The sequence below is a fragment of the Heterodontus francisci genome, chromosome 6 (genome assembly GCF_036365525.1).
Source record: "Heterodontus francisci isolate sHetFra1 chromosome 6, sHetFra1.hap1, whole genome shotgun sequence".
Taxonomy (NCBI): Eukaryota; Metazoa; Chordata; class Chondrichthyes; order Heterodontiformes; family Heterodontidae; genus Heterodontus; species Heterodontus francisci.
Window position 1 is genome coordinate 119,509,578 of NC_090376.1, and position 24,244 is coordinate 119,533,821.

General features: G+C 42.8%; 1 protein-coding gene across 1 annotated transcript in view; it reads left to right on the forward strand.

The window, feature by feature from the left end:
* Positions 1 to 24,244, forward strand: part of cdc16 (cell division cycle 16 homolog (S. cerevisiae)) — a 50,568-nt gene that overhangs the window by 13,409 nt on the left and 12,915 nt on the right. Inside the window, exons 8-14 of the mRNA XM_068034190.1 lie at positions 533 to 666; positions 1,222 to 1,301; positions 1,747 to 1,796; positions 2,879 to 2,952; positions 4,449 to 4,574; positions 7,523 to 7,675; positions 10,589 to 10,652. Coding sequence (XP_067890291.1) covers positions 533 to 666; positions 1,222 to 1,301; positions 1,747 to 1,796; positions 2,879 to 2,952; positions 4,449 to 4,574; positions 7,523 to 7,675; positions 10,589 to 10,652 — 681 coding nt within the window. The remainder of the gene's footprint in view (positions 1 to 532; positions 667 to 1,221; positions 1,302 to 1,746; positions 1,797 to 2,878; positions 2,953 to 4,448; positions 4,575 to 7,522; positions 7,676 to 10,588; positions 10,653 to 24,244) is intronic.

The window sequence follows — 24,244 nt, forward strand, 5'->3', positions numbered from 1 at the left end:
ATTCCACATGTATGTCAACTCTACCTCACCATCACCTCTCTCCACTCTTTCACTGTCTCTGTGCTGTCAGACTGCTTGTCCAACATCCATTCTTGGATGAGCTGCAATTTCTTCCAGCTCAACATTGGGAAGACCAAAGCTTCAGATCCCACCACAGATTCCATTCCCTTTCCACCTTCCTCCTCTTGGGCTGCACCAGACTGTTTGCACCTCTGCATTCTCAATGACCGTAACAAGTTTGCACAAGCAGTTTCCATTCTAAATATTGACTTGGTATTTATATATAGTGGGAAATGTTGAGAGGAAATGTGCACAGATGCAAGACTTTTCATATTGGCTGCGTGGAGTGGACATGTTTGAAGGATGAAAGGATATTTCTTTTAGAGCTGGGTATTAGTTTTTTCTGTAGTTTCACACCAGTTTTCCCCACGCGGTAACTTGTAATGTGTTTTTCCATAGCTGGAATTCCTTCAGTAATATAAAATATAATCTTTGCTTTCACACTGTGATGGTCTTATTTTTGTTCCAACAGTATAATAAACCAAGTGAAACGGTCTTTCCTGAGTCAGTAGATGGGCTCCAGGATAACCTGGATGTTGTAGTGTCTGTCGCAGAGAGGAATTACTACAACTGTGATTTTAAGACTTGCTACAAACTCACTTCGATGTAAGTACAGTCTGCACATCATGAATAAAATCTTTTACAGCCAGTTAAGTACTTTTGAAATATAGTCACTGTTGTAATATAGGATACGTGGCAGCCAAATTTGGACACAAGATCCCACAAACAGCAATCTGATGACAGCCAGCTAATTTACTTTTGGTAATGTTGGTTGAGGAATAAATATTGACCAGGACACTGGAGGGAACTCCCCTGCTCTTCTTCGAAATAGTGGCATGGAATATTTTCCGTCCACCTGAGAGAGCAGGCGGGGCTTTGGTTTAATGTCTCATTCAAAGGACAGCACCAACAGTGCAGCACTCCCTCAATACTGCACTGGGGTGTCGGGCTGGATTATGGGCTCAAGTTTCTTGAGTGGAACTTGAACCCACAACCTTCTGACTCAAAGGAGAGAGAGAGAGAGCTGTCCACTGAATCATGGCTGACACCTGGCTTAAATAAATCTGAAGAATATTCCTAATTGTTTAAAAAGCAATTGTTAGTACACGGGGTAAATTTCAAAAGATCAGATGTAACATTTTGCTGTACGTTTCTTGATAGGGTGATGAATAAAGATCCTTATCATGCAGTGCTCCTTCCAGTGCACATTGGAACATTGGTGGAATTGAACAAAGCAAATGGTAAAAACTGAGTCAGCTGTTTTGTTCTGACATTTATTTCTTTTTCCTAATTTAGCTTAAATTGAACTCAAAATCCCTGTCTACAGATCCCACTAGTCTCATCCACACCTACATCTGCAACTATCCCCCTCCACCACTCCCTCGCTCGTGCTGGCTCTGGCTGCCAGTCTGTTCTAGCTTCCCTCCGTTCCAGCATTGGCGGAAGAGCCTTTAGCCACCTCTGTCCTACTCACAGGAACTCCCTCCTCTTCCCTGCCTCCTTCCTGATGTGTAAACGGTGTTGGCAGTTCCCGTTGAAAATCAGTTTTTACGTAAAGAATGACATTTGAATGTTCCATGTAAACTTGTTGATTCAGACTGTTTCTCTGTGATTTTTCTCACTGACAGTTTTTCTGAACATTTGCATATCCTTAATTTTTTTTACATTTTTCTTTCCAACTTTTAGAACTGTTCTACCTTGCGCACAAGTTGGTGGATTTATACCCCAATAATCCTGTAAGTAGCTACACTCACTACTGATTATTTCCTTTTATCATTTCTCTCACAAACTTTCTCCTCTTCTCATCTCGCCTGAAGCTGTTGACTTCTTGCTGGGAAATGGTTCCGTGGGCTGTATCTGAAATTATCATTTATTCATGTGTGCCTTGATAATGTCAGCAAGCTATTTGACTACATGAGGGATCACAAAAGAGCCGCACCCAATGCTGCCTTTAAACTGTGTGGATGTATGGCCAGGCAGCAATACAGAATGTACCGCACAGGCCGCGTGCAACAAAGAAAAACTAGAGGGATCTTTGGCCACAACCTCCCTGTCACTTGATGTCTGCACACATGCTTTCCCATCAGGGGGTCACTGGGCAGTGGCTCGGAAGGAGATACCCTGCTTGATTTTTTTTTTCTCCCCCTTCGTAATCTAGGGGTACTGAGGTCAGTTGAGCCCCTGCCGCCATCCAAATACAGATCAGGGATCAGTTCTGGGGCCCGCATCTGTTCCTCTGTGGCTCACCTTCCCACTGGTTGAGCCTTTGTGAAATCCCATTGCACGTGTTTTCAGTTACTATAGAGAGACAAATTATGTGCATTAATTCCAACCCCCCCCCCCCCGGGGGGTGGCGTGGGGGCAGAACATGCTGCGGGCCGCTACCTGCATGGTCTGCCATTCCTCATTTATATTGTTGAAGAGCAGTTTGTGGGCAGTGGCCTGGGGAGCAGTCTTCCCCCAGTGGAATCAACACAAGTCTGTATTAACAGTGCTACACGAATGAATTTCTCCCTCAAAATGTACAGCACAGAAACAGGCCATTCGGCCCAACTGATCCATGCTGGTGTTTATGCTCTACACGTGTTTCCTCCCACTGTACTTCATCTCAGTCTATCAGCATATCCTTCTATTCCTTTCTCCCTCATGTGCTTATCTAGCTTTCCCTTAAATTCATCTGTGCTATTCACCTTAACCACTCTGGGTGGTAGCAAGTTCCATATTCTCACCACTCTCTGGGTAAAGAGGTTTCAGTTCCAGTGTGTTTAATGTTAAACATTAACTTTCCTGGTACTAATGGTTGTGATTTGCACCACAGGTGTCTTGGTTTGCTGTAGGCTGTTATTATCTCATGGTCGGTCACAAAAATGAACATGCCAGAAGATATCTCAGGTGAGAGCGTTGGCAGTGTTACCTGCGTTATTGAGTAGTTTCCTGTAGCCGTTTGCTTTGCAAAAATCTGTTTCTCTTACTCTTTTCTTTTCACTTTTGTGTTGAAAATGTCTGCACTTTGCTGCTATTCCATTGTACAGTTAAAGGCACATTCATATCAATATTTGAATTGTCATTGTGTATGTAGATGTACAAGTGCACACAATTTATTCAGTGTACATTCCCATGATCTTAATATTAGAGCGGATCATTCAAGAGTGATGCCAAGAAGCACTTTTTCACACACACAGGCTAATAGAAATCTAGAACACTCCCTCCTCCCCCCACCCCAAAAAGGTTGATAAGGCTGGGGGTCAATTGAAAATTTCAAGACTGAGATTGATGAGAGTTTTGCTCGGTAAGGGTATTTTACAGTTATGAAACCAAGGTGGGTAGACAGAGTTAGGTACACATCAGCCATGATCTAATGGAATGATGGAACAGGCTCGAGGGGCTGAAGGGCCTCCTCCTGTTCCTTTATTCGATACATGCGGCATGCAGTGACTTCAGGCTGCTGGTGTGAGGAGCAGTGGAGAGCAGGAAGTGGGGTGAGGCAGCTTGTTTAGCCTTGGGTTCTGGGTTTAGTTAGAGATAGGGTCAGAGGGGAGGAGTGCTACTTATACCAGTGGTCAGGATTTTGGAGTTTGTGCATGTCATGCCCAGTGGGTGTATTGTTGCCCAGAAGGGGAGAGTTTGTGATGAGTGACTGTGCTCAAGAACAGGCCCCAGACGCTTTGATGTTTCTCTAATTATTCATCCTGAAGATGTTTTTGAAAACATGGGATCAGTCTAATGAAGCAGACTGCGCAGACAGATCACATAGTGTGTTATTGAAGAGCAATGATGGAAATTTTTTTCAACTCTATAGTTTATTTAAAAATAATATTTGTTTCACACAATCACTTTTTGTATCCTAAACTTATTTAGGACATCTGGGGAGTTCAAACATAATTGTCCTCTTCAAAAAGTCGTAAAACTAACTGAAGTGCTGCTATAGCAGTACAGTAACAAACTCTGGAGATACTGCATGCATCTCTGCAGTTATTGACAGCACTTTTGGTTTGCTGTCAAAACCAACTTTCTGAAATGCAAGGTGATTTTTATTTTTTTTAAATGTTGAATTGTGAAACAGGCTTGAAGGGCTGAATGGCCTCCTGTTTCATACATGGAACATGCAGTGACTTGAAGCTATTGACTGTTTGAACTTAATAGAATCATGGAATTTTACAGAGTGAAAGGAGGCCAGTTTTGTGCTGAGTGTCTGAAGAGCGATCCCATTCCTCAACCCTTATATATTTAAAAAAATGCTTCTAAGCAGTTCCTTTGTTCATCTGGTGATTTAAATTTGTGCCCTAATCTAAGCCCTAATTTCACTTCTGGTCTCTATAGTAATCCGTGTTAATTGGGAAGGATTCTGTTGACTTATTTTTCTAATCAAAGTTGTTTTAACCTTTCAGTAAAGCCACCACCCTTGAGCGAACTTATGGGCCAGCATGGATCGCCTATGGCCATTCCTTTGCAGTGGAAGGAGAACATGACCAGGCCATGGCTGCTTACTTTACAGCAGCACAGTTAATGAAAGGGTATGTGTAGACTGTCAACTGGAATCGTCAAATCTCAGGAAATCTTTTAATACAAGCTAAGTGATTATTCACCTCATTGGTGATCTCCATCAAATTTTTGGATTTTAAACAAACAGTATTTTTGGTTTTATGCCATCAAGTACTTGGTTGCAAACCTTACTTGCTGGCGCATCTGCCAACGTGGTCTTCAAAACTGATGTCAACCCCTTTTTAAAATAAAAAAACCTACTCTTCAAGTTTTCACCAACTGCCACCCCATTTCTAACCTTCCAACCAGTGTCAATTTGGCTCAGTTGGTAGCACACACTCCTGCAAATCAGAAGGTATGGGTTCCAGCTCGACTCTAAGATTTGAGCATATAATCTCGGCTGACACTTTGGTGCCATACTGAGGGAATGCTCCAATGTCGGAGGTGCTGTCTTTCAGATGAGGTATTAAACAAGGCTCTGTCTGCTTGTTCTGGTGTAAAATAACTCGTGGCACCATTCAGAGAAAAACTGGGAGTCCTTCCGGTGCCGTACCCCGCATTCCCTTTTCATCCAGCACCATCAAAAGCAGATTGGCTGGTCATTTAATCATTTACTGTTTGTGAAACCTTGCTGTGAGCAAATTGGCTCCCACACACGTCAGCATAGCAACCATGACAGCACTTCAAAATAGTCTATTCAAGTGCTTTGGGACATTCCCTGGATGCGACAAGGTTCGATATATAAGCAAGTTTATTCACTTCTTAAATCCTTGTTGTTTATCATTTTCTTGCAGTTTTACCCCAGCACTCCCTGAAATAGTATGTTGCCCAGTGGTACTCATCGACATTTTTAAGTATTTGTTCAGAAACAGAACATTTAAAACTAAATGACTTAGAACTATAGAATCTCACAGCACAGAAGACGACCATTTGGCCCATCAAGAGTTGTCCAATTTAGTCCCACACCCTGGTTTTTTCCCCCATAATGCTGCAATTTAATTCTCCAAGTGCATGTCCAATTTCCTTTGAAAGTTCCTATGGAATCTGATTCCACCATCCTTTCAGGTCTTGTGTTCCACATCTTCACAACCTTCTGTATGAAGAAGTTTCTCCTCATTTCCCCTCCAGTGCTTTTGCCAATTATTTTACATCTATAACTCTGGTTACCGAGCTACTTGTCAGAGGAAACAGTTTTTCCCAATTTACTCCATCAAAACCCCTCATAATTTTGAGCATCTCTATGAAATCTCCCCTTAACCTCTTCTGCTGTAAGGAGAACAATCCCAGCTTCTCCAATCTCTTTGAACATAACTGAAATCCCTCATCTCTGGTATCATCCTGGTTAACCTCTGCAACCTCTCTAAGGCCTTGACATCTTTTATAAAGTGCAGTGCCCAGAACTGGCCACAGTACTCCAGCTGAAGCCCAACCAGTGATTTGTAAAGGTTTTGCTTGGCTTCCTTATTGTATTCCTTGCTCCTAATTACAAAGCCAAGTATCCCATACACTTTCTTAATCACCTTATCAACCTGTCCTTCCACCTTCAAAGATTTACATATATGTGCCCCCCCAGAAATTGGCTCTCTTCCCATTGAGTATTTTCAGTGTTGATTTTTTTCTGTCTGTTTTCATAACTATGTTAAACAAAACTGTATTATGATCACTTACCAAGGTGTTTTCTCATTGCAACACACACCACTTGTCCAACTTCATTCCCCAGATCTAGATCCAGCGCTGCTTCCTCCCTCATTGAGCTAGAAACATACTGATCAAGGAAGTTGTCCTCTACATTATTGGAATTCTTCACCCTCCTTACCCTTTACTCTGTTTTCACATCCCCCCGCCCCCCCCCCCCCCAACCCCAGTCTATATCAGAGTAATTGAAGTCCGCTTGTATTACTGCTTCATTTCTCTGTGATTTGCTTCACTCTTTCTCTCCTTTAAACTATTTGGGCCTCTATAGTAAACACCCAGCAGTGCAACAGCTCTTTTTCTGTTCCTTAACTCTAACCAAATAGGTTCAGTCTTTGAACCCTCTAGCATATTGTATCTCTGTGGAACTGTAATATTATCCTTGATCAATTCTGTCACGCATACCCCTACTTCGCCACCTCCTTCCCTCTGTTTCCCTTCGCTATCCATCCTGAATACATTGTAGCCAGGAATGTTCGTTCCCATTCCTGCCCATGTTTAAGCCATGTCACTGCTGGGACCACTATATCATAATCACATGTGGGAACTTGCGCTTGTAGCTCATCAACCATATTTGTAACACTTCTCACATTAACGTACGTGCATTACAACACCATGCTAGCGTGCCTTTTTTTCCTCCAGCTAATTCCTGCTTTGTTGCTGTTTGTTCCTCCTACTTTTCAATGCATCTAGTCTCTCTCCTCTGCTGCTGTGTACTGGTTCCCCCCTGTTCCTTGTCAATTTAGTCTAAACCCTCCCCCCCCCCCAGAGCATTCATTAACTTCCCTGCAAGGACATTGGTCTCCCTCCACCCCCCACCCCTGTTCAGGTACATGCCATCTGGTTTAAACAGGTCCCGATTTCCCAGAAATCTGAGGTCCTCGCTCCTCCACACATTCGTCTGCACTTTCTTCCTGTTCTGTACATACTGGCACATGGCACTGGGAGTAATCCAGAGATTATCACCTTTTGAGGTCTAGTTAATCATCTTCCTATCTCCTGAAACTCTGCCTGTAGTTCCTTAACCCTTTTCCTATTTATGTCATTGGTGTTAAACCAGTTGATTGGAGTTAGCATTTGTCTTAAAAAAAAAAATGGAGAAGTTCAACTTAATTCCATAAAGCTGTGCGGCTATGGTTAGTTTTTGTGCGAATAAAGAAAGGTTTAGTTTGTAGGTATTTCTGTGCAATGTCCATAATGTGACTGTTGTATTCACTGATGCTAATTTTTATCTATGCTCTTTAGAAAGGGTTGCTTTGTTAGCGTTTCTACATTTTGTTGCCGGCAGGTGTCACTTACCAATGTTGTATATCGGGCTTGAGTACGGACTAACCAACAATTCCAAACTGGCAGAGAGGTTTTTCAGTCAGGCACTGAGCACGGCGCCTGAGGACCCTTTTGTTCTGCATGAGATGGGAGTGGTGGCTTTTCAAAACGCAGAGTAAGTAGGTTATAACTTCTCGATGTACACGCGCACCTCAAACTTATAAATTACACAGTAGATCGTGTTTCATTAATCAAATTGTTTTCAGAAATTGAGTGCTTAAATGGAGAAGATGTAGATTTTAAAAAGATGTTTAATTAACTGCCATACAAGAGACTTTAAAAAAACAGTGAATGCTTTGCCAGGGCAATGGAATTAGAGTGGACAGGCCCAGGCACCAACATAGTCCCACGAGTCAAATAGCCCCTTTCTGATCTGTGCATGGTGTCTGGATATCCAAGTCTCTCTATCGTGCTCGCTCGCTCACTCCTGCGAGCATGCGCTTTCTCTCTCGCATTCTCGTGCTTTCTCGCTCTTGCGCTTTCTCTTTTCCTTGCATGCTCTATGTCACATTGGCTGGGTGTCTCTGTCTCACACACCATACCACTCTAAATGCCTCTCACCCTTTTATTTTGTTTTATATATTTGGTGGCATTATTGCCTAACACTGACATGTCACCAAAGCAGATCAAACGTTTGCTCTTGGGAAACAGAAACCAGGTCTGGAAGTCACGCAAGGGCAAAAATCTAACTTTATAGCAAATCCATATACATTGCCAATTAAGATCTTCTTCTTTGGCCTCCTTGTCTCGAGAGACAATGAGTAAGCGCCTGGAGGTGGTCAGTGGTTTGTGAAGCAGCACCTGGAGTGGCCATAAAGGCCAATTCTAGAGTGACAGACTCTTCCACAGGTGCTGCAGATAAAATTGGTTGTCAGGGCTGTTACATAGTTGGCTCTCTCCTTCCGCTTCTGACTTTTTTCCTGCCAACTGCTAAGTCTCTTTGACTCGCCACGCTTTAGCCCCACCTTTATGGTTGCCCGCCAGCTCTGGCGATCGCTGGCAACTGACTCCCACGACTTGTGATCAATGTCACAGGACTTCATGTCGCGTTTGCAGACGTCTTTAAAGCGGAGACAAGGACGGCCGGTGGGTCTGATACCAGTGACGAGCTCGCTGCACATGTGTCCTTGGGGATCCTGCCATCTTCCATGCGGCTCACATGGCCAAGCCATCTCAGGTGCCGCTGGCTTAGTAGGGTGTATATGCTGGGGATGTTGGCCGTCTCGAGGACTTCTGTGTTGGAGATACGGTCCTGCCACCTGATGCCAAGGATTCTCCGGAGGCAGCGAAGATGAAATGAATTGAGACGTCGCTCTTGGCTGGCGTACGTTGTCCAGGCCTCGCTGCCATAGAGCAAGGCACTGAGGACACAGGCTTGATACACTTGTACTTTTGTGTTCTGTGTCAGTGCGCCATTTTCCCACACTCTCTTGGCCAGTCTGGACATAGCAGTGGAAGCCTTTCCCATGCACTTGTTGATTTCTGCATCTAGAGACAGGTTACTGGTGATAGTTGAGCCTAGGTAGGTGAACTCTTGAACCACTTCCAGAGTGTGGTCACCGATATTTATGGATGGGGCATCATTAACAAAATAATTAGGGTAATGAGAATTTTTTTTACCCAGCGAGTTGTGTTCTGGAATGCGCTGCCTGAAAAGACGATGGAAGCAGATTCTACTGTAACTTTCAAAAGGAAATTGGATAAATGCTTGAAAAGGAAAAATTTGCAGGTCTGTGGGGAAAGAGTACAGAATGGGACTAACTGGATATGTCTTTCAAAGAGCCAGCACAGGCATGATGGGCCGACTGAACTGCTGTGCCCCTGTATGATTCGATGATATAAAAATAAACTGCTAAATAATTATACAACTTGTCCTGGATGGTAGTTTTGCTGTTAGTTGAACTGAGAACCTAAAATACAAGTCAGTTCCTGTAGTGATGTATACAGAGTCGAAATCTAGTGGGATCAGGTGAAGCAGGATCGGAAGCTGGGGAAACTGGGCCGGGGCCACAGACTTAATTCAGTCATGTGAGGGAATCCAAACCTGGGGGCCATCAATATAAGATGGTTCCTAATAAATCTTTACCCAGAGAGCAGTGAGAATGCAGAATTCTCTGCACATGGAGTGGTAGAGGCAAATAGCATAGATGCATTTAAGGGGAAGCTAGATAAGCATGTGAGGGAGAAAGGAATTAGAGAGATATGCTGATAGGGTGAGATGAAGTAATGCGCATAAACACCACCATAGACCAGTTGGGCCGAATGGCCTGTTTCTGTGCTTGGTAATTCTATATTTTTCTCTTCCCGTGATGAATTCCTATGTTCACAATCTGATGGAAACTGCTGTAATTCCACTTTCCTGCCAGTGAGAGGATCTACTGCAGTGAAAAAGAGGGAGAAAAGACAGAGGAGGGTGGAGCAGCAGTCAGGTGAAATTGGAGCAGGGAGAGACCAAACACAGAGAATTAAGTTACACGCATTTAAACAAAGCTTAAATTTGAAATTTGAGTTTTACATTCACTTTTTTTGTGGGAAAAAAGTGATGGCTGAGCACAGCTTACAGTTCAGGAAATTTCAGATGAGATTTGGATAAGTACTTGAAAAGGAAAAATTTGTCAATGGGGAAAGAGCGAGGGAGTGGGATTAATTGGATAACTCTTTCAAAGAGAGGGAGCTGGCACGATGGGCCAAATGGCCACCTGTACTGTATCATTTTATGAAAATTTGCACAAAGCTACCCAGTGCCCAGTTTGTGCATTACAGCATGACACGTTGACATAGGCTAAACTAATTCTAAATGTAGACATAGGCAGTCATAATGTGGGGGAGGGGGCGGGCAGGGAAGTATGACAAAAAAAAAAGTGACATGGGACAACAGGGAAATTAACTGATGAACAGAGGAAGCAGGAATAAGGTCTTTAATATATTATGACTAGATCAATGAACCCAGAGGTTCCAAATCCACAATTGTCTTTTAATTCGTCCCTTCTGTTCTTTGCTGAAATTAGTTTCAATAATTTTGTTTCAGCTGGAAGGCTGCAGAGAAGTATTTTCTGGATGCATTAGATAAAGTGAGAGCAATTGGAAATGAGGTAAAGTGTATATTTCATCTTTTTAAAATCAAAACTTTCATAACTGCATTTCAGTGTGTCTTGTCAACTCAGTGTGGTTGAATGCTGCAATTTGTGTAAATTACTCTGCTTCCCAGGCAGAGCACTGTCCCCGTCTGGTTGATAGGCCTTTCGTTGAATTGAATTGGTTTCGAGGTGACTGATGTGTGTGAGTATAGAATGCACATGTCATACCCATACTTAAGAACATACGAATTCGGAGCAGGAGTAGGCCACTCGGCCTCTCGAACCTGCTCCGCCATTCAATAAGATCATGACTGATCTGATTGTAACCTCAACTCCACATTCTTTCCTACCCTCAATAACCTTTCACCCTCTTGCTTATCAAGAGTCTAACTACCTCTGCCTTAAAAACATTCAAAGACTCTGCTTCCACCATCTTTTGAGGAAGAGAATTCCAAAGACTCATGACCCTCTGAGAGAAAACATCTCTGCTCATCTCTGTCTTAAATGGGCAACCCCTTATTTTTAAATAGTAACTCCTAGTTCTAGATTCTCCCACAGGAGGAAACATCCTTTCCACATCCACCCTGTCAAGACCCTTCAGGATCTTATATTTTTCAGTCAAGTCGCCTCTTACTCTTCTAAACTCCAGCGGATACAAGCCTAGCCTGTCCAACCTTTCCTCATAAGACAACGCGCCCATGCCAGGTATTAGTCTAGTAAACCCTCTCTCAACTGCTTCCAACACTATTACATCCTTCCTTAAATAAGGAGACCAATACTGTACACAGTACTCCAGATGTGGTCTCATCACTGCCCTGTATAACTGAAGCATAACCTCCCTACTTCTGTATTCAATTCTCCTTGCAATAAATGATGACGTTTCTATTAGCTTTCCTAATTATTTGCTATACCTGCATACTAACCTTTTGTGATTCATGCACTAGGACACCCAAATCCCTCTACATCTCAGAACTGTGCAATTTCTCACCATTTAGATAATTTTTCCAATTCTTTCTGCCAAAATGGACAATTTCACATTTTTCCACATTATACTCCATTTGCCAGATCTTTACCTACTCACTTAACCTATGTTTATCCCTTTGTAGCCTCCTTATGTCCTCTTCACAACTTACTTTCCTACCTATCTTTGTCATCAGCAAATTTAGCAAACATACCTTCATCCAAGTCATTTATGTAAATTGTAAAAAGTTGAGGCCCCAGCACTGTACCTTGTGGCACACCACTCATTACATTTTACCAACCAGCAAATGACCAATTTATGCCTACTCTGTTTCCTGTTAGCTAATCAATCTTCTATCCATGCCAAAATGTTACCCCCTACACCATGAGCTTTTATTTTCTGCAATAACCTTTGATGTGGCACCTTATCAAATGCTTTCTGGAAATCTAAGTACAGTACATGCACCAGTTCCCCTTTATCCACAGCACATGTTACTTCTTAAAGAACTGCAATAAATTGGTTAAGCATGATTTCCCTTTCACAAAACCATGTTGACTCTGCTGATTGCTTTGAATTTTTCTAAGTGCCCTGCTATAATGTCTTTAATAAAAGCATCTAACATTTTCCCAATGACGGATGTTAAGCTAACTGGCCTGCAGTTGCATTGGCTATTTTCCAATCCAATGAAACCATTCCCGAATCTAGGGAATTTTGCAAAATTAAAACCAATGCATCAACTATCTCACTGCTGTTATGACTGAGGCGGGAGGATTGCACTGTTAATTCAGTCCCACTTCTCCACAGGTTACAACATATATTTAAATTTTCCCACTTACTGAAACCATCAATCAGATATTCTTTTCCCCCCCCAGAATTAAGCACACCAACCAGGTTTCTTTAATAAACAACAAAATTATCCATTTATTATAAACCATGCCTTAACCAATAATGAAGTAAACATAAGCACAAATTGAAATATTAAAGCCCCTTATTTTTATCCTTGCCCTCACGTGCGCGCACGCACACAGCCGGTTAACCGGGAAAAAATATTTTTTTTTTAACAGCTGTTACAAAGAAATAGAAGGAATAAAAAAAAAAATTAGACTGAAGAGAAGTTATGGAAGTCCTCTGTTTTGGCAATGTGTCCCAAAGGCGAATAGGCGGCTGCCATTGGGAATCTTCTGAGAACAGTTCTTTCCAGACGATGTTGATGAACAGTCTGGATAGGTTTGCAAAAGATGCAGCTGCAGAAGGTTTCACATAGGTCTTACATCAGGTGTGCAGCAACATAGGTTTCAATTATCACACATTAGATGCAAAGTTCTTTCAAAGATGCAAGGTTTCTGCAAGCATTTAGGATTTCTCCAAATATAGGAGGAATCAGGAAACGCGCTTGACACAGGATTTGCTTTTCAAGACAAAGATGAGCTGGCTGGATCTTCTCCTGTTCTCCTGGCAGGTCAATAAACAAACTCCAACTGCCTGTTTTTAACAGTTCAAAATGAAACTAAAACCTTTTCTGAATCAAGCCTTGTGATGACCATAAATTTTGACTTGTCATTTTCTTGTAAATAGCTCTTCAGGTCAAAACACAGTCTCTTGCTGTGCTTACTTGAAATAAGATGCTTTCCAGTACTTGTTACTAGCCAAAACCAGGAACTTTCTTTTGACCTTCCTTTTTTCAAAAAAAACAACCACAAAGTTCAGCTTCTTCAAGATTCCAGATGGGCCAGTGTCCACAATCCAACTATAATTTATTAAAACATATTGTACAAAGAAAAATAGAAGCACTCACGTAACACTAGTCACTTCCTTTAAGACCCTAGCATGAAGTCCATCAGGACCCGGGGACTTTTCGGACCACAGCTCCAACAATTTACTCAGTACCACTTGTCTGGGTGATTGTAATTTTCCTGAGTTCCTCCCTATCTCCCATTTCCTGACTTACAACTATTTATGGGATGTTACTTGTATCCTCTATGGTGAAGACCAATGAAAAATACCTGTTCAGTTCATCTGCCATCTCCTTATTTTTCCTTATTAATTCCCAAGACTCACTTTCTATAGGACCAATACTCACTTTGTTAACTTTTTAAAAAAAATCTGTAGAAACTCTTACTATGAATTTGAAAATAAAACTGATTCTTTCTTTCTTTTGGGCCTCCTTATCTCGAGAGACAATGGATACGCGCCTGGAGGTGGTCAGTGGTTTGTGAAGCAGCGCCTGGAGTGGCTATAAAGGTCAATTCTGGAGTGACAGGCTCTTCCACAGGTGCTGCAGAGAAATTTGTTTGTTGGGGCTGTTGCACAGTTGGCTCTCCCCTTGCGCCTCAAATTGATTAAAACACTAATTAACTATTTAATAAGTAGAGTAACTAAACCAGAGGGAGGAGATTACCGTATTTAGACAGCATTTAATATTTATTGTAGAAATCTAGCACTGGGGACCACATAGTGAAGTGTATCATAATTTAGTAAGGATTTAATAAGTATTTATTTTATATCAATTAACTAATTAGTGATAGAAATGTCAGTTAGAGGGGTGAAGTGCTTCACCTGTGAGATGTGGGAGGTCCGTGACGCTTCCAGCGATCCGGGCGACTACATCTGCAGGAAGTGTACCCAGTTGCAGCTCCTCACAGACCGCATGGATCGGTTGGAGCGGCAACTGGATGCACTTAGGAGCATGCAGGTGGCGGAAAGCATCATAGACAGGAGTTTTAGAGAAGTGGTTACACCCAAAGTGCAGGCAGATAGATGGGTGACTGCTAGAAGGGGCAGGCAGTCAGTGCAGGAATCCCCTGTGGCTATCCCCCTCTCTAACAAGTATACCGTTTTGGATACTGTTGGGGGGGATGGCCTATCAGGGGAAAACAGCAGCAGCCAGAGCAGTGGCACCACGGTTGGCACTGTTGTTCAGCAGGGAGGGACAAAGCGCAGAAGAGCAATAGTTATAGGAGACTTTATAGTCAGGGGCACAGATAGGCGCTTCTGTGGACGTGAAAGAGACTCCAGGAAGGTATGTGGCCTCCCTGGTGCCAGGGTCAAGGATGTCTCTGAACGGACAGAGGGCATTCTGAAGGGCCAGAGGTGAACAGCCAGAGGTTGTGGTACACATCGGTACCAATGACATAGGCAGGAAGAGTGATGAGGTCCTGTAGGGGGAGTTTAGGGAGTTAGGTAGTAAGTTAAAAAACAGGACGTCCAGGGTTGTAATCTCTGGATTACTCCCTGTGCCACATGCCAGTGAGGCGAGAAATAGGAAGATAGTGCAGCTAAACGCGTGGCTGAGCAGCTGGTGTAGAAGGGAGGGTTTCAGATATCTGGACCATTGGGCTCTCTTCAGGGACAGCTGGAGCCTGTACAAGAAGGATGGGTTGCATCTAAACTGGAAGGGCACTAATATCCTGGCTGCAAGGTTTGCTAGCGTCACTCGGGAGGGTTTAAACTAGTGTGGCAGGGGGGTGGGAACCAGAGCAGTAGGACAGCTAGTGAAGTAAATGAAGAGGACATAGTAAATAAGGCCAGTAGGACTAAGAGGAAGAGCAGGCAGGGAGATGTTGCTGAGCACAGCGGGACTGGTGGTCTGAAGTGCATTTGTTTCAATGCGCGAAGTATAACAGGTAAGGCAGATGAATTTAGAGCTTGGATTAGTACTTGGAAATATGATGTTGTTGCTATTACAGAGACTTGGTTGAGGGAAGGGCAGGATTGGCAGCTAAATGTTCCAGGCTTCAGGTGGGATAGAGGGGGATGTAAAAGGGGTGGGGGAGTTGCATTACTGGTTAAGGAGAATATCACAGCTGTACTGCGGGAGGACACCTCAAAGGGGTCATGCAGCAAGGCAATATGGGTGGAGCTCAAGAATAGGAAGGGTGCAGTCACGATGTTGGGGGTTTACTACAGGCCTCCCAACAGCCAGCGGGAGGTAGAGGAGCAGATATGTAGACAGAACTTGGAAAGATGTAAAGGTAACAGGGTTGTAGTGGTGGGTGATTTTAACTTCCCCAATATTGACTGGGCCTCACTTAGTGCTAGGGGCTTGGATGGGGCAGAATTTGTGAGGAGCATCCAGGAGGGCTTCTTGAAACAATATGTAGATAGTCCAACAAGGGATGAGGCCATTCTGGACCTGGTATTGGGGAATGAGCCCGGCCAGGTGGTCGAAGTTTTAGTGGGGGAGCATTTCGGGAGCAGTGACCATAATTCCATAAGTTTTAAGGTACTTGTGGATAAGGACAAGAGTAGTCCTCGGGTGAAGGTGCTAAATTGGGGGAAGGCTAGTTATAACAATATTAGGCAGGAACTGAAGAATTTAGATTGGGGGCGGCTGTTTGAGGGTAAATCAACATCTGACATGTGGGAGTCTTTCAAACGTCAGCTGATTAGAATCCAGGACCAGCATGTTCCTGTGAGGAAGAAAGACAAGTTTGGCAAGTTTCGGGAAGCTTGGATAACACGGGATATTGTGAGCCTAGTCAAAAAGAAAAAGGAAGCATTTGTAAGGGCTGGAAGGCTAGGAACAGATGAAGCACTTGAGGAATATAAAGACAGTAGGAAGGAACTTAAGCAAGGAGTTAGGAGGGCTAAAAGGGGTCATGAAAAGTCATTGGCAAGCAGGATTAAGGAAAATCCCAAGGCTTTTTATACATATATAAAGAGCAAGAGGGTAACCAGGGAAAGGGTTGGCCCACTCAAGGACAGAGATGGGAATCTATGCGTGGAGCCAGAGGAAATGGGCGAGGTGCTAAATGAGTACTTTGCATCAGTATTCACCAAGGAGAAGGACTTGGTGGATGATGAGCCTAGGGAAGGGAGTGCAGATAGTCTCAGTCATCTCATTATCAAAAAGGAGGAGGTGTTGGGTGTCTTGCAAAGCATTAAGGTAGATAAGTCCCAAGGGCCTGATGGGATCTACCCTAGAATACTGAGGGAGGCATGGGAAGGAATTGCAGGGGCCTTGACAGAAATCTTTGCATCCTCATTGGCTACAGGTGAGGTCCCAGAGGACTGGAGAATAGCCAATGTTGTTCCTTTGTTTAAGAAGGGTGGCAAGGATAATCCAGGAAATTATAGGCTGGTGAGCCTTACGTCAGTGGTAGGGAAACTATTAGAGAGGATTCTTCGGGACAGGATTTACTCCCATTTGGAAACAAACAAACTTATTAGCGAGAGACAACATGGTTTTGTGAAGGGGAGGTCGTGTCTTACTAATTTGATTGAGTTTTTTGAGGAAGTGATGAAGATGATTGATGAGAGAAGGGCGGTGGATGTTGTCTATATGGACTTTAGAAAAGCCTTTGACAAGGTTCCGCATGGCAGACTGGTGCAAAAGGTGAAGTCACACGGGATCAGAGGTGAGCTGGCAAGATGGATACAGAACTGGCTCAGTCACAGAAGACAGAGGGTAACAGTGGATGGGTGTTTTTCCGAATGGAGGGATGTGACTAGTGGTGTTCCGCAGGGATCAGTGCTGGGACCTTTGCTGTTTGTAGTATATATAAATGATTTGGAGGAAAATGTAGCTGGTCTGATTAGTAAGTTTGCGGACGACACAAAGGTTGGTGGAGTTGCGGATAATGATGAGGATTGTCAGAGGATACAGCAGGATATAGATCGGTTGGAGACTTGGGCGGAGAAATGGCAGATGGAGTTTAATCCGGACAAATGTGAGGTAATGCATTTTGGAAGGGCTAATGCAGGTGGGAAGTATACAGTAAATGGCAGAACCCTTAAGAGTATTGACAGGCAGAGAGATCTGGGCGTACAGGTCCACAGGTCACTGAAAGTGGCAACGCAGGTGGATAAGGTAGTCAAGAAGGCATTCGGCATGCTTGCCTTCATCGGTCGGGGCATAGAGTATAAAAATTGGCAAGTCATGTTGCAGCTGTACAGAACCTTAGTTAGGCCACACTTAGAATATTGCGTGCAATTCTGGTCGCCACACTACCAGAAGGACGCGGAGGCTTTGGAGAGGGTACAGAGGAGGTTTACCAGGATGTTGCCTGGTCTGGAGGGCATTAGCTATGAGGAGAGGTTGGAAAAACTCGGATTGTTTTCACTGGAACGACGGAGGTGGAGGGACGACATGATAGAGGTTTACAAAGTTATGAGCGGCATGGACAGAGTGGATGGTCAGAAGCTTTTTGCCAGGGTGGAAGAGTCAGTTACTAGGGGACATAGGTTTAAGGTGTAAGGGGCAAAGTTTAGAGGGGATGTGCAAGGCAAGTTTTTTACACAGAGGGTGGTGAGTGCCTGGAACTTGCTGCCAGAGGAGGTGGTGGAAACACATACGATAGCGACGTTAAGAGACATCTTGATAAATATGTGAATAGGATGGGAATAGAGGGATACGGTCCCCGAAAGTGCAAAAGGTGTTAGTTTCGGCAGGCATCAAGATCGGCGCAGGCTTGGAGGGCCGAATGGCCTGTTCCTGTGCTGTTATGTTCTTTGTTCCTCGTACTTCTATATTTTTCACCAGCATTCTCTCGTACTCCTATTAATCTTTAAGTCGTTCTTTGCTGCCTTTTATATTCTATCCAATCTTCTGACCTGCTGCCCGTCTTTGCACAATTATATGCTTTTTCTTTAGGTTTGGTACTATCTTTAACATTTTTAGTTACTTAAAAGCTACAGTTAGGATGCTTATAATTTAAATGAACATTTAAACCACAATACTTCAGGACGATTTTGAACTTTTGCATACTGTTCAGCTACAGGACAGTGACTGCATTTCAAAGCAATTTATTGTATGTGGCGCATCTGAAGATGCTTCTGCCCCCCCCCCCCCCCCCACTCCCCTTTCCCTTAATTTGTTACTACTCTTTCTCCTGTTATGGTTGTTTCACTTTTCATTTTCCCACTGACTTTCATTCTAACAAAATATACTCACCATGGTAAAGAGAACCCAAAGGTTTCTGTGCACTCTCACCACAGCACTAAGGTTTTGACGTGTGTGGTCAAAACGTATATTTAAGTTACCTGCTGCATAGCTCTATTGTAATCAATTTCCCCACCGCACCCAGCTCAGACTATAGTCTAATCTTATTATTTTGAAGTTATTTTTGTTATCTGTTCGTACTGATTTGCGATTGAGGAACAATGCCTCTTGTGCTGGTTTAAAGATTGCTTAATTTAAACTATAACTGGTTATAGTTGTCACAGGAATGTGTACTAATCAGAGATTATTAAACTATTGGGTGTATTCACTGATGACATCTTGTGTCCCTGACATATCGATCTCTGCTTTTGCAGAGCTGAGTAATTTGTTTGATTAATTGTATGAATTAAGAAGTGTTCTTGATTCCTTGATGCAGGAACACTCAGGTATGGGTACAATAATACCTGATATTTGTTATTTGGCATGACTTGAGGCAATAGGAGAAAAGGAGCAGGTGCTGAGCCTTTGCTAGAAAGCTCGGTTGAAGACTTCAAGGAATGTGGGTGCAGGAGGAGGCCCGTTAGCCCCACTATTCAGTTAGATCATTGCTGATCTGTATTTTAACCCCATCTACCTACTTTAGTTCTGTAACCCTTAACCCCCCCTTACCCAACTAAAATCGAACAATATCAATTTTGAAATTTTCATTTGACCTCCAACCTCAACAGCTTTTTGGGGGAGAGAGTTCCAGATTCCCACTACCCTTTGTGTGAAGAAGTGCTTCCTGACATCACCGCTGGATGGCTTGACTCTAACTTGAAGGTTCCGCCCCCTTGTTGTGGACTCTCCCCACCAGAGGAAATAGTTTCTCTCTATCTACTGTGTTAATTCCTGCAATAATTGTAAACACCTCAATTCGGACCCCTCCCCCCCCCCCCACCCCCACTTTTTAGGCTTTTATTCCCTTGAGTATAAAAGATTATCAGGAGGGAAGCAAAAGATTTGAGGACAGAGTTCCATAGAGTTGGACTGAGGCAACTAAAGATTGTATTCTTCACAGCAGAAAATGCTGAGGAAGGGACAATTTAGTCTTGTTTGTGATGGCCACACCATAGACTTGGTTCAGGAAAATGTGGAAGTTATTTATAATAAAGCATATTTTCCCCTTATTCTCTTGTGTTTTTCTGTGCAGTTTTATCACTCTAATTATGTGCAAAGGAGTGACAGATATCAAATGTCCAGGGTTTCCCCCTTGGATGGTTAAGTGTATATGTATGCCACACCCATTCATTTTCAGTTTGCAATTCTGCAAGTCATCTCTACATTACCATCACTAGTTACCTTGTAACTGCCATGCAGGAAATTGAGAAACATTTTGCTTTTGTTGTGGTGAAAGTGGAGATGGACTTGCAGGAATTATTGCAATACCTATAGTAATATATACATGCTTGAAATACTATCACTCCTACCATTATATTTCTTAAACCTGCCAAACTGGGTACGTTTCACTTAGTCACTATTGGTCTCATTTCTTGCAAAGGTTATCATTGTTGTTTGTGATGTCTTTCTGGTCTCTCAATATCTGTTGCAACACAGTGGTTTGACTTGTTTTAATAGCCTAAAGTAAAATTAAATCTTTAAATACAAGGGAGCTAAAATTAAAATATATTTATTTTCAGGAATAAAACATTGATCAGTACTCCTCAAACTCTCTTGCCAGCCGTAGAAGCATCAGTTCATGTTGCCTACAAGGGTGGTGAAAGCGGAGACGGTCAATTATTTCATCAGGAAATTGGATGGGCACTTGAGGGAAATAAACTTGCAAGGCTATGGGGCGATGGGACTGACTGCTCTACAGAGAGCCAGCATGGACTTGATGGGCCAAATGGCCTCATTCTGTGCTGTGATGACTCTGGTTCTATTTTCTTAATCATTTGCTATATTGATTGGAGTGAAACAGCAGTGGTGAGATGTTCAGAAAGAAATTCCTGAGCAGATGAAAACCTGGAAAGCAAAATTGTACCTAAAACTAAGTTTAACTGAAACTTGGGAATGAGTCTAGACAGAAAATAGAACTTTCTGCAACTTCTATCTGCATCGGGACTATCTATATCATGAGCTCAGACTCATTAACTGTTCTCTTGACCCCTGCCTGGCTCACTTCCTGACGTCCTCACCCCAGTGCACACGGACATCACCAGCTGCTCCTTACCTTGGTTACTAATCCCACCCCCACCTTCAGACCTGTCCTCTCTGTCCTACCCATCTCTTCAACTACCCATTCCTGATCTGTCATTTCCTCCAAGGTTCCTGCCAGTCTAACGTTTGCTCAAGTTGCTGAAATTATCATAATGCAGGTCATCAACGACCTGCTATGTGATTGCTGTGCACAACACTCCTCAACCTCAGCAGCTGTTATCGTCTCCACCTCTTATGCCCACCTTCATGGCACTGGACCTTCATGTATCCATTCCTATCTATTGTACACCACGGAGCTTACCAATGGCTTCTTATCATCTGAGCAATGAGCTCTACATGTCCACAAAGTTTCATCCTTGGATCTATGAAACTGACGTCTAAGACAGTGACATATAAAACTCTTAAGAAACTGACTGCCGACAGACAGATACTAAAATAGCAAAAGGTTAACTAAAGACACTGGCAATTCTATCTATCTGTCTGAAACACAATGGAAACATCAAGTAACTTTCAACAGTGAAAAACAAATAATTTACTGAAACAAACTAACATTGGCCTGTTACCCACCAATCCGGGCGCTCCATGGCATTGGCGCCACTTTTTGAATTTCTTTCTCATATTTGTGTGTTCAGCTGGTGCTCTGACTCTGACTTAATGCTCTTGTGAACCCTCTGCCACCTACCCTCCCACTTCTATCTCTTGTCCACTCGCACTGTTTCCCTTCAGGTTTGCCTTCTCCGCTTTCACTGACTCTGACTTTCTTTCCCCTTATGCTTGCTGTCACTGAGTCTCTGTCACCTGTCTTCCCACTTTTATCTGTTGGTCTCTCTCTCTGTTTCCCGTCAGGCTTGCTCTCTTTGCTCTCACTGTCAAGTCACGGTAGGATTTAAACGTATCCCAAAGGCTGTAAATAAAATAAGATCAAAACCTAAACACCCAGGGATGAGGCTAAAATATAAAATTAATTCTAGACTGAAGCACTGCTTCAAATATTTCTCTGGTTATCTGTTCTCTCTGAATATGTATTTTTACAACATGACATTATTGCTTCATAGTTTATTTAATTAAAGTTTCACAACATTGAACACTTGCAGTGGGACATTGTCAATGTATTTCTGTTTGAGTTTTGCCATACTAATGTCTCATGATCTCCTGTGCCACATTACAGTAGCATGCTGGTTATGTCACATAAGAAATAGGAGCAGGAACAGGCCATTTGACCCCTCAAGCCTGCTCCACCATTCAATAAGATCATGGCTGATCTGATTGTGGCCTTAACTCCACTTTCCTGCCTGACCCCCATAACACTTGACCCTCTTGTAAATCAAAAATCTGTCTAACTCAGCTTTTGAATATTTTCAATGACCCAGCCTCCACTGCTGTCTGGGGTAGAGAATTCCAAAGATTCATGACGTCTGTGAGAGAGGAAGTTCCTCATCTGTCTCTTAAATGGGAGACTCCTTATTCTGAAACTGTGCCTTCTAGTTCTAGATTTCACGCCCCCCCCCCCCCCCCCCAACCAAATGAAGGAAAAATCCTCTCAGCAACTACCCTGTCAAGCCCATTCAGAATCTTACGTTTCAATAAGATCACCGCTCATTCTTCTAAACTCCAATGAGTATAGGCCCAATCTGCTCAAACTTTCCTCATAAAACAACCCCTTCATCCCAGGAATCAGCCTAGTGAAACTTCTCTGAACTGCTTCCAATGCAAGGATATCCCTCCTTTTAAATGAGGAGACCAAAACTGTATATAGTACTCTAGATGTGGTCTCAGCAATGCCCTGTACAGTTGTAGCAAGACTTCCCTACTTTTATACTCCATCCTCCATGCAATAAAGGCCAACATCCCATTTGCCTTCCTAAGTTCTTGCTGTACCTGCATGCTAACCTTTTGTGATTCATGTACAAGGACACCCAGATCCCTCTGTACTGCAGCATTCTGCAGTTTCTCTCCATTTAAATAATCTGCTTTTCTATTCTTCCCACCAAAGTGAGCAACGTCACATTTTTTCGCATTATACTCCATCTGCCAAATTTTTGCCCCCTCACTTAACCTATCGATCTCCCTTTGTAGGGATCTACTAGACTAATAATCCTGAGCCCTGGACTAATGCTGTGGAGACATGAGTTCAAATTCCACCAAGGCAGCTGGAAATTTAAATTTGGTGAATGAATAAATCTGCAATAAAAAGCGGATATCAGTAATGTTGACAATGAAACTACAGCATTAATATTAAAAACCCAGCTGGTTCACTAATGTCCTTTAGGAAAGGATATCTACCATTTTTACCCGCTGTTGGACTATGTGACTCCAGAGCCACAGTAATGTGGTTGACTCTTAATTGCCCTCTGAAATGGCTCAGCAACCACCTAGTTGTATTCACGTAGGCAGCTCGCCATTACCTATTCAAGGGCAATTATTGCTGAGTTTGCCGGTAACGCCCACATCCCATGAATGAAGAAAAAAGTTCATTCCGCAACCAGTATCACCGTAAACCGCTTACTTCCTCATTCATTTCACTTCCTGTTTGTAAAGTATTGTTCTTCTTTATTTACCTGCAAAATGACAGTGACTACACAGCAAAGGTAGTTCATTAAATGTGAAGTGCCTTGGAATGTGCTGACCATATGTTAAGGCACTGTGACTTGACTCAGTGGTTGAGCTCTTGCCTCTAAGTCAGAAGGTGGTGGGTTCAAGTCCTTGACGTAACTACATTCCAGTGCAGTAATGAGGAAGTGGTGCACTGTCAGAGGGGTTACACTGTTCAACTGGATCTAAAAGATCCCATAGCACTATTTGAATAAGAGCAGGGAGCGCTCCTGATATTCTGGCCAATATTTATCTTGCCTTTTGAAAATCCACGTATACTACATCTACTTGTTCCCCTTTATCTACCCCACTAGTTACATCCTCAAAAAAACTCAATAAATTTATCAAACAGGATCTCCCTTTAGTAAAACCATGCTGACTTGTTCTAATCATACTGTGCTTTTCCAACTGCAATGTTAAGACTTCTTTAATAATAGTTTCCAGCATCTTCCCAATGACTGATGTTAGGCTACCTGGCCTATAGTTCCTTGTTTTCTCTCTACCTCCTTTCTTGAAAAGCGGCGTAACATTTGCCAACTTACAATCTGTTGGGACCATTCCTGAATCTAAGGAATTCTGGAAAATCATAGCCAGTGCATCCACTGTCTCTGCAGCTATCTCTTTTAGAACCCGAGGATGTAGGTCCGGGACTTGTCAGATTTTGGTCCCTCAAGTTTCTCCAATACTTTTTCTCGACTCATATCAATATCCTTAATTTCCTCACTCTTTTTAGCCCCTAGGTTACTGCCTATTTCTGGTATGGAACTTGTGTCTTCTACTGTGAAGACAGCCACTAAATATTTTTTCAATGCCTCTGCCATTTCCTCATTCCCCATGATGATTTCCCCTGTTTTTGCCTCTAAGGGATCAATGTCTACTTTAGCTACTCTCTTCCTTTTTATGTACTTATAAAAGCTCTTGCAATCTGTTTTTATATTGTTGGTTAGTTTACTCTCATTCTATTTTTTCCCTTCT